The sequence below is a fragment of the Lolium perenne genome, chromosome 5 (assembly GCF_019359855.2).
Source record: "Lolium perenne isolate Kyuss_39 chromosome 5, Kyuss_2.0, whole genome shotgun sequence".
In the NCBI taxonomy this organism is placed as follows: Eukaryota; Viridiplantae; Streptophyta; class Magnoliopsida; order Poales; family Poaceae; genus Lolium; species Lolium perenne.
In genome coordinates, this window is record NC_067248.2 from 176715296 (window position 1) to 176726289 (window position 10994).

Genomic DNA, 10994 nt, shown 5'->3' on the forward strand with positions numbered 1-10994 from the left:
GCTAACCATGGTATCTACCTCATGTGGAAATAGTTGAGACAAGATTTAAATGAGAGGGAAGCTTTCATATATTTTCCTAATAGTTTTGAACAATATCTTTGACTATAAATAGCCATAGGGTCATTTAATTTACTAGGCCATGATCATTCAAAGTAAGCATGGCATATTTTTGTAGAAACAATTAGTATAAGTGAAATGTGAATTATTGGAGGTGGAATTAACTGAAAAGCATTTTTGGTTGATTTTTAATAATTATTCTAAGTCAGAAAAGTCCCTGTCTTGTTTATTTTTCTACTTTAATTCTACAACCTATATGGGTTTGAATCCAGTGGCATGGTGTAGAGAAAACTCTAAGCTTTCCAATTATATAAAATTTGTAAAATTTGGCCAAGTAGATTTGGAGTTATTCAATTTTGAACACAGCATCAGTTTGCAATTTTTCCCTAGTCTGGATTTTTGAATTTAAACTGTTGGGCTGGCGGGAAGACTGGTGGGCTGCACAGCGAGAAGGAGAGATGGGCCGGCCCAGCTTCTCTACGGGCCAGCTGACAGGTGAGGGGCCACCCGTCAGTGAGCCCAATTCACCGAAGCGGTACGCAAGGTTTGAGGCCGTCGGATTAAAAGGAGGATCGACGGTCCAGAGTCATCCTCGTCGGGGACGAGCTCCGACGAGCTCTAACCCTAGCCGGCGGCAGAGGGGTCACGGCGAGGGGCTTACCGGCGTCCGGCGGGGTCGGCGAGGCGGGCAAACGACCGAGGCGACGTCGGAGAGTCGAGGGAGGGTCGCGGCGGCTCCTGAGGTGGACAAATTGGAGGGCTCGATCTTCCACGTCTCCGGCGGCCTCCGGTGGTAAAATTGGGGCGGCGGTGAGCTTAATCGAGGTGGAGAAGGGGTCTATGAGATGGAGGAGAAGGAGGGGAAGCTATTGAGGTGCTGAACTCGTCCAGGGGGAGCCGGTATTTATAGGGGCGAGATGGACCGTGGGGGAGCGGCCAGGTCGACGTCGACGACGAGGCTACAGCGTCGCAGTGACGTTGGCGAGGGCGTGGCTCAGTTCCTGAGGTCATGGTGATCACGACGCGCATCCTGGCGAGGTCAGGGGTGGACGGGAGCGGGCGGCAACGTCACCGTGTGCTGGCGGACTGGGCGGACGGTCGTCGTCCGTGACGACGGCGACAGTGCTCTGGCGAGCCAATGGCGATGTCCAGGGGCTAGCCGGGGTCAAGGTGAGCAAGTGGGTGAGAGGAGAGCGCGAGAGGAAGTGTGAGGCGACGGGGCGAGCAGGCGTACTGGCGCGCCCGTGACTGTGGTCGTGCGCGCGCTGGCGCGTCTGGACGCGGTGAGCACGTCATGGCCCGGCGAGTGTAGTCTTCTCCTGGGCCAGGGCTTGAGCCAGCAGAAGCAGGGTGAGGTGAGGGTTCTCCAGGACATGGCTGGGCAGAGCTGAGGTGAAGGGAGAGAGGGGTGACATGGGGGTGACTAGGGTGGCCGGCATGGTCAGGTTTTGGTCAAGTTGGTCCAAAGCAAGGGCTGGCAGGGCTTGGCAGTGATGCAGAGGGGTACAGGGATGCAGAGGGAGTGCAGGGTTGGACTTGGTCCTCTCCAAAACCCAGCATGGGCTCATATAGATACCATGCCTGCAAGGTGTTTGTTGTAATGGCCGCAAGAAATAAAGTTTTGAATTTTGCAATTCTTTTTGGTGGGTTGTCAACATATATTATTTGGAGTATAAAGGTGGGGGGTGGTGCTCATTTTGGTGAAGGTTTGCAAGAATCCAAAATGCACATGATCTTCATTTTCAAATCTGGTTCCAACTTTGCTTGATGATATATTTGAATCTAGAAGGAATTTGTATGGGGTTGCTTGAGCAAAGTTGTTCACTTTTATGCTGACTTGGATGAGGTGCAAAAGTTTGACAAAGTTTAGTTTAGAAATTTTGAAATAACAGGGCTCAAAGAGGGCATCAGGTTAACTTTTGTCAAAACGACCATTAGTGCATGTGAGCTCCTATTTCACTCAAATTTGATTTGATTTGAGTTTCTTTGATTCCAAGGGTGTTTATAGGTGTTTGGTAACCAAACAAAACCAATGGTGCAAACCATAATGGTCTAGGTTCAAGATTTGGAAAAATGGCCATAGCCACATATGTGTATTTGGAAAATCTTCTTATTTCCAATTTGATTTGGTTTTCCTTGATCCCATTGATGTAGTTGAGGTTTAATATGCTATAAGAAAACAAACCAAGCAAAGGAAACAAGTTAGGTGGTCTTTTACTCAAATTTGTATTTTCGGTCATATGCACATATGTGGCATTTGATTTTTGAGTTGAGTGTTCTTGGCCCAAAATGATGTTGTTAAGTGTTGAAATGGTATATAGGAGTGATCCAACCATTCACAACAAGTCCTAGGGTCAAGATCCTCAAAGTCACAATTTTGCATTTTACTCACATATGCCTCTATGGCATTTTTAGTTTCTTTTTATTTTCTTTGGTTTCAACTTGGAAATGGTTTGAGAAGTACTAGATAAGGTGGATGAAGGTTTTCCAAACCTCTAAGCAAAGTAGAAAGTCTTAGGGTAAAGTTTTATAAAAATAGCCATAGGCACATATGCCTTTCTCTTATTTATTTTCCTTTTATTATAATTTCACTAGGGTGGTGAAGAGAGGGGTGAGGTTTAGGGTTTAGTGGGGTTCACAATGGTTCACCACCATTTAGTATAAATAACAAAGGTAGGGTTCAAGATTTATCTATTAGGGTTATATGCCCCTATATGTCTTCTACTTTATTTTGGTTTCTCAAAACAGATCCAAATGATTATTGGAGAAGATTTGGGTTTGAGGTTTTTCTTATTTGATTTCTTTCTCTTTTATTTTATTGGGTTGGTGATCTTCACTTGATCACTTTAGGGTTTTAGGGTTTAGCACATAAGCATAATAACACTCATCATGGCAAAACACAAGATTTAAACAAGATCACTAAGCATCAAACTTAATTTGATAAAAGTTTTTGTTGGTTCCAAAATTTGGAACTAGGGAAATTCATTTTGTTTGTTTTGAAATTTTTGGGTTGTTACAACATTCGATGTTCATATTTAAATAACCTTAGAGTGCATGATAGATCATTGCAATTATACCAAGTACTAACATAGCATGCACACCGTCACCATCACATTATGAAAGGAGGAATAGATCACATCAATACTATCATAGTAATAGTTAACTCCATAATCTACAAGAGATTACAATCATAACCTACGCCAAGTACTACATGATGCACACACTGTCACCATTACATCATGAAGGAGGAATAGAGTACTTTAATAACATCACTAGAGTAACACATAGATGAATAGTGATACAAAACTCATATGAATCTCAATCATGTAAGGCAGCTCATGAGATCATTGTATTGAAGTACATAGGAGAGAGATTAACCACATAGCTACCGGTACAGCCCTTAGCCTCGAGGGAGAACTACTCCCTCCTCATGGGAGACAGCAACGTTGATGAAGATGGCGGTGGTGTCGATGGAGAAGCCTTCCGGGGGCACTTCCCCATCCCGGCGGCGTGCCAGAACAGAGATTCCTGTCCCCCGAATCTTGGCTTCGCGATGGCGGCGGCTCTGGAAGGTTTCTCGTACCGTGGCTTCTTCGTATCAAAGATTTAGGTCAGGGAGCTTCTTATAGGCGAAGAGTCGGAGTCGGAAGGGCTACGGGGGACCCACACAGTAGGGGGGCGCGCCCCCCCTGGGCCGCGCCGCCACCTTGTGTGGTGGGCCTGTGGCTCTCCTCTGGCCCCTCTCCGGTGTTCTGGAAGCTTCGTGCAATTATAAGATGCTGGGCGTTGATTTCGTCCAATTCTGAGAATATTTCCTTACTAGGATTTCTGAAACCAAAAACAGCAGAAAACAGGAACTGGCACTTCGGCATCTCGTCAATAGGTTAGTTTCGGAAAACGCATCAAAACGATATAAAGTGTGAACAAAACATGTAGGTATTATCATAAAACTAGCATGGAACATAAGAAATTATAGATACGTTTGAGACGTATCAGGCATCGCCCAAGGACGGCCGACTGAGCATGCAGAGACTACAGACCGGCCGCGGGGTGAGCCCCGAGAGGTAGAGGAGTGCGCCGATGACCTTCTCTGCGCTGCCAGCTACCTCGGGAGGGAATGGAAGACGTGGATCTCCCACAGAAGCGGCATATGGTCTAGCACGGTGAAGTAATCGCGTGGCCGGCGTGGAACGGGATGCGCCGGACGCCGCCAAGCCGGGGATGCGTCACGCACCGCTGCCGCTTGCGCCCTCCTTTGTGTTCTCGCCGCCGGACGCTGAGGGATTTGGGATGTGAGGGCATCTACAGCGGCGCGACGCATTTCGGACGTCCAAACGGACGCGTCCGTTTGCGTCGGGCCAAATGGTCGAAATCGTCCGGGCGTCCGTTTGCGTCGGGTGGCTCCAGCGGCACGACGCATTTTTTTCATTCATAGGCCATAATTTACATGAAAAAAAACATAAAAATGCCAGAAAGGCGTGCTAATACGTGTTGTCTACTGGTCGTCGTCGCTGACGAGGTCAATCAGCTGCGGCGTTGGCCATGGAAGCTCGTACGCCGGCGGTGGAGGTGGTACCGCCGCACGGGCAGGAGGCTGTGGCCAGGGATCCCACGCTGGAGCAGCAGGCGGAGCGCGGACGTTGGAACGCGTCGGCGTGGCCGGAGGAGGCGCCGGCCTCCCCTGCGCGAGTGCTGACTCGCGGAGCTGGATTGCGAGCTCGTCCCACAAAGCGAGCTCGTTGAGCTCGTCCTGCTCGCTGTTGGCCAGTGCCATGGCAATGGCCTCCTCCTCGGAAATGTCCGGCGGCTGGGTCTCCGGATCCCACGCCGGCCCGCTGTCGTCGTGGTCGTACTGCGCCATGGTCACGTCCTCGTCCTCGTCGCCGTCCTCGTCCGCGTTCTCCTGGTCGTTCTCTTCTTCTTCGGCGGCGATCTCGCGTTCGAAGTAGTCTACGTCGGCGAGGTAGGCAGCGTGGCGCCGCGCGTCGAACTCCCATGTCCCGAAGGAAATCCAGTTTTCGGAGTTTAGCGCGTACGCCAGATACTCCCTCATATCCGGCGGCAAGATCGCTCGACGGCGGCGCACCTCATCCCGCCGCTCTCGGCGCTCGCGCGGCACGTGGGGGGGGGGACCGGCACGCGCCGCGAGTTCAGGTACCAGCCCCCTCCCGGCAAGTTCACGTCCGGCCATGGTACCGGCCGGTTTTCCTCCCATAGCTGACGCGCGAGGTCAACGCGGACGTACCGGCCGACGCGTGCCTTCTTGCCGGAACGGGAGCCGCTAGCCTCCTGGTCGTTCTTCGTCTTCCGGAATGACCAGCATTTCTTCCCCATGGCGTCGGTGTGGTGGATACTGTGGGATTTGGCAATGGTTTTGGTCGGGGAAATGGGCGCCGGCAGCGTCCCTTTAAGAGGCTCCGACGCCATCTCGCCTTCAATGGCCTGCCAGTGCAACGCCTACTAGTTGCGCATGCTCGCGGAAGCCGAGGAAAGCCATAAACGCGGCCCTGCAAAGGCTGCAGCGCGCCGCCCGGAAGTAATGCCGTGGAAGACGAAGCAGTTGTGCCGCTACCAGGCGGGACCGTGCGAGGACCGAGCGGACACTTTGCGCGTCCGCGCAGCATCCGTAGAGACGCAGACCTGGCGCATATTTGGGCCAGGTTTGCGTCTCCGCGGATGGCCCGGTCACTTTGCGTCACCCCGCTGGAGGTGGTACCAGACGTATTTCCGATCACGGCGAGCGTCCGCTTGCGTCGCGCCGATGGAGATGCAGCGAGGAAAATTCGAGAAAGGCACCGAGTGTCGCACTCGTATCACTCCAGCATGTGCCGATGGACCCCAAAAGTAGAAACACTCACCCAGGCCAGAATCGCTGTGAAACCAACAAGGAAATAATCAACCATATGTAAATTTTAAGATGTCACCAAAGGTGCACACGGAAAAGTAACAATGAGATTCAACCACACAGAAGCACACGTGTCAGCACGCCATAAACTCATAAAACAGGCCCAAAATTCTTACAAAAAAGATGTTTGTTCCCAAATACTAGTATAAGTAGTTATTCACCTATGAAAATTGAGTTCAGAGTTTACACCGTGAGCTAGTTGGTACTCCCTCCGTCCCAAAAATGTAAGGCGTCTAAGGACTGGTTAAAAGTTAAACTTTACTAACTTTGGTCAAAAGTCAAACTTTACTATCTGGCCCGTCGGCTCCTACCGGCGGTGAGGTTGGTGGTCTTGCGTGGTGTGGCGTCAGCGCCGCGCGGGAGGTGCTTGGGCCAGTGGGTTCGCAGGCTGGCGGTATTGTGGGTCTCCCTCATCTCCGTCCGACAACGTGGGAGTGCGGAGGTTCGGCTGCTCCGACACGAGGAGTCGCTTGTTTGGCATAGGCCAGCTTGAGTTCCACGGTGCCGCTTCGGTGAGGTCTTGGTGGTTGGTTCTTCGGTGAAGTCGGAGTCGCTGAAGAGTGATGACGATGACGTTGACGGTCAACCGCGACGACTTCTCGCTTCGGTGGTCTGTGTATCTTGTGTGGGTTGCCATGGTGGCTCCGTGTGCCCCGCGGCGGTCGTGCTCCATGACGGTCACCGGGACACTTGTTTCGGTTTTTTGCCGGGTTTCCAGTAATAAACTGGCCAATCTCTGTACTTCTGCTTTGTTAATGAAAATGGCAAGTTCTTTTGCCTCGTTTCAAACAAAAAAAAATTAAGCAAGCCACGCCAGAGACATAGACCGTCGGATGGAGGGAGTACTAAATTTGAGCCAAGTAAAAGATATCGAGGGAGTAAATGGGTTTCAACTGAGTTTTTCTCAATTAAAAGTGGTTGCAACCAAGGAAAACCGTTTCTATCCGTTTAATTCCCCTCGTTAAGATGACATTTAGGTAAGTGTAGCCAAAGCCACGAGGTTTATGTCGGAAATGCCACACCGATCGGGCGGGGCGTCAAATAGGTGCACGCACGTCCCCGCAAAAAAGGATGAGCACGCACGGACAGTTACTCCCCAAGGGAGTTAATGGCACCCACAGTTACAAAACTTGTCTTACATGTGCACTTAAGTCACACATGTTGCAAAACAAACTAACCGGTCACACAACTTGCGAAACGTGTGCATCCCAGGTCACAAAACGGTTTGATGTCCGGGTTTTGGAAAAAACCGGTCACGCGCGGGCCACGCAAGGTGCGTGGTTCAGTCAAATTTTGCACAGAACCGGTCAAACGCTATTTCAAAACATGTTTATTCGAAACACAATTATTCCAGCTGTAAAATGACTCTCCTTTTGCTGCCAAACATGGCCAAACTGGACTACGTTGAAAGGAGGAAAAAAATAGGGGGGTTTGTGTAAATTTTGAATGCCCCGTCTACCTCACGTGGCCCGCGTGTGACGGTTTTTTGGCAAAAACCAGACATCAAACCGTTTTGTGACCGGGGGTGCACACGTTTCGCAAGTTGTGCGACCGGTTAGTTTGTTTTGCAACATGTGTGACTTAAGTGCACATGTGAGACAAGTTGTGTGACCGCGGGTGCCATTAACTCTCCCCAAGGCAACCCTTTCACAGTAGAACACCGCGTTCAGCATGAGCGCGGCTGTCAAGGGAGAAAAGTGAGTCCAAGCTGCACCCCTATGGAAACTTCGTAGAACCAGCTATTACTCGTACACATCCGACATGCCCCTACTTTTGGCTAACCTGAAGGCTGAAGTACGTCGACGACGAGCAGGACGACTAGCGCAGCTGGTTCCTGTAAGTTGCATATAAATAGCGTATGCGTTCTTTCCTGATCAGCAAGAGCTCTTGCATACACCGTTAATTTCATGGCCATGGCGGGAGCCAAGTTCCGCCTCGTCCGCAGCTTTCCGTACATGCTCCTAAGCCTCCTAGTCATATGTAACTGCCTTCCGCATGCCACCTCGCTTAGCTTCAATTACAACTTCTCCACGCCCGGCGTCATCGCCGGCGCTGACCTCAAGTACTTGAACGACTCCATCCCCAGCCTCGACCGGATCGACCTCACGAACCTCTCCAGCAGCTGGAGCTCCGGCCGCGTCGCCCACGGGCAGGCCTTGCACCTCTGGGACGACAGGACCGGCAAGGTCGCCAGCTTCACCACCAACTTCACCTTCGCGGTCAAGTCCCTCAATGTGTCCAGAAGCCAGGCAAGTTCTAGATATTTTTCTGAGATCTTCTCCCAGCTGTGAGTTACTATTTAAGAATCCTATCGCATGCAGGGTGATGGCATGGCGTTCTTCCTGGGACTTTACCCGGCGAGCATGCCGGCGGACGCGACCGGCGGCTTCCTTGCGCTGTTCAACAACCGCGGCAACCCGGCCAACACCTACTTCCCGCCGACCGTCGGCGTGGAGTTCGACACGTTCAGGAATGTCGAATGGGACCCCGACGACACCGTCAACCACATGGGCGTCAATGTCAACAACATCAGGTCCAAGGCGTACGCGCAGCTGCCTGACGGGATCTTCAATGGCGCCCTGTCGGCGTCGGTCAGGTACGACGCCGGCACGTCCACGCTCTCGGCCATGCTGCGCTCAGACAGCATGCCGGAGCTCAGTGCTTACACCGTCAGCGCGAACGTCGACCTAAAGGCCGCCGGTCTGGCCCAGGATGCGGCGGTCGGGTTCTCCGCCGCCATAGGGGATTTCGTGGAGGAGCACCAGATTCTTTCTTGGTCGTTCGAGTCCACTCTGATCGGTAAGTGGCTTCGCCTATGTGTCCTTCGTCGAACTTCTTTCACTTCTGCGTTCGAACTACGTAATTGGGGGCTTGTTTGGTTGCATTGTTCCCGATGCTTAAACTTGTATCCAGTATGTAGCAAGTTCACGGTGTTAGTAGCACATAAAATTGACTAACTCCGTGCATGTGCTTATTTTACAGATGATGACATAACCTCGCAGAGGAACAACACAGGTCTGTTAAACCAAGCCTTCTGCTACTGGAAGTTCACAATGCATCACTAGAAAATTACTAACTCATTATGCTTATTGACAGATGTGACAGATCAAAAGAGAAAAAACATAGGTCTAATAGCCGGGCTGGTATCCGCTGGTATCTGCATATTCGTGGCCGTGGCCGCATGTCTCGTTCTAAAAAGAAAGGGCATGCACACCAAGCAGGCACCTGATGCAGAGATCCCTCTCGACCACGACATGGACAACCAGTTCGAGAAGGGGGCAGGACCTCGGCGATTCAGTTACAGCGAGCTTTCCCGGGCGACAAGAGGGTTCTCCGACGAGGAGAAGCTCGGCGAGGGAGGCTTCGGGGCAGTCTACCGAGGTTTCTTACACGAGCAGGGGCTACATGTGGCCATAAAGCGGGTCTCCAAGACGTCGAGCCAGGGGAGGAGGGAGTACATCGCGGAGGTGACCATCATCGGCCGGCTGCGGCATCGCAACCTTGTCCAGCTCGTCGGATGGTGCCACAACGCCGACGAGCTCCTGCTCGTGTACGAGCTCATGGAGAAAGGCAGCCTCGACGCCCATCTCTACAATTCCAAAAAAATGCTAACGTGGTCAGCCAGGTACAAGATCATTCTTGGGATGGGGTCAGCGGTGCTCTACCTGCACCAGGAATGTGAGCAGTGCGTGGTGCACAGGGACATCAAGCCGAGCAACGTGATGCTCGACTCGTCATTCAACGCCAAGCTGGGAGACTTCGGGCTGGCGCGCCTCGTCGACCACAGCTGCGGCGGGTACACGACGATGCTGGCCGGCACCAAGGGATACATGGACCCGGAGTGCGCGGTGACCAGCCGGGCCAGCGCTGAGACCGACGTGTACAGCTTCGGCGTCGTCCTCCTCGAGGTGGCGTGCGGTCGGAGGCCCGTCGTTCCGGAATTGGAGGACGAGAGCAGGGTTGTGCTGGTCGATTGGGTCCGGGACCTGTACGGGAGGGGCACCCTCCTCGACGCTGCGGACTCGCGGCTTGATGGTAACTTCGACGCACAAGAGATGGAGCGCGCACTTGTCGTGGGACTCTGGTGCGTGCACCCGGACTACGGCTTCCGGCCGTCCATCCGGCAAGCCATGAGCGTGCTCCAGCTCGAGGCACCGCTTCCGGTCCTCCCGCCGGAGATGCCGATGGCGATGTACGCGCCTCCGCGCCGAGGGTATAGATCTAGCTATACATCGTCGACAGGGAGCTCCGGCACCGGCGGACGCTCGTCGACGAGTGACCGGTCGGCGGAGAGCCGTTCTTTTGCCACTGGCGAAACAAGGAGGCCAACGAGGACGATTGCGTCCACGACTAATCCGGCCCCTGGCACGAGAACGACCGAGCAGGTTCAGTCCACGCATCACACTTCCTAGCATGCGCGGTGTGTTCTGTTGTTCGTCAAGTCAAGCAGTGACTGGCTTGTGTTTTGCTTGGGAGATAAGTACAGAAATGCTACCAGGAAGCTACCATTGAATTTCCATCTGCCTTTGTATCGTTCGATCAGTGTGACTCTTTTGTTCACTTCTGGGGTTTTATGTGTTACGCGGCATCATTGTTGTCCACCAAGCAGTTCGTGATTTTATTTATGCGGTAGCAAGTTGACTAAATGCCATCTCTAGCAACCCGACGCATTTCAGACGTCAATTGTGACCACGTGCGTCCGTTTGCATCGATACGCGGACATGAAAATTATCTTCAGACCACGGCTGTCCGTTTGAGTCTGGGGGTGTGCCCCCAACGGCAGGACGGATTTCACTATTTTTGAAGTTTTTATTGATAGATAACATATTACATTTGTGACAAATTTAAAATATTGCAAAATGAGAAAATCTAACTAGAGGTTTCTATGCCCCTCCCCTCATCCATAGCCTTGGGTTTTGCCTCTCTCGATGTTCTGAAATATTGGAACGTGCATAGGGGGTTTAATATCTCCACCATACGCACACAATCATGTTGTTGGGTTCTCGGTCCGGATCTTTCTTCTTCCGCTACT

General features: G+C 52.0%; 1 protein-coding gene across 1 annotated transcript; it reads left to right on the forward strand.

The window, feature by feature from the left end:
- The first annotated feature begins 7754 nt into the window (after positions 1–7754).
- On the forward strand, positions 7755–10561 carry LOC127346128 (L-type lectin-domain containing receptor kinase IX.1). The gene is made up of 4 exons (XM_051372669.2): positions 7755–8211; positions 8284–8761; positions 8945–8977; positions 9059–10561. Exons 1-4 carry the CDS (start codon positions 7870–7872, stop codon positions 10372–10374), a joined length of 2169 nt encoding a protein of 722 aa, XP_051228629.1. The 5' UTR covers positions 7755–7869; the 3' UTR covers positions 10375–10561.
- Positions 10562–10994: the final 433 nt, after the last annotated feature.

Coding starts and splice junctions, on each gene's coding strand:
- LOC127346128 (XM_051372669.2), top strand. CDS start 7,870: ATGGCCATGGCGGGAGCCAAGTTCCGCCTCGTCCGCAGCTTTCCGTAC. Junction 8,212..8,283: donor TCAATGTGTCCAGAAGCCAG/GCAAGTTCTAGA, acceptor TATCGCATGCAG/GGTGATGGCATGGCGTTCTT. Junction 8,762..8,944: donor GTTCGAGTCCACTCTGATCG/GTAAGTGGCTTC, acceptor CTTATTTTACAG/ATGATGACATAACCTCGCAG.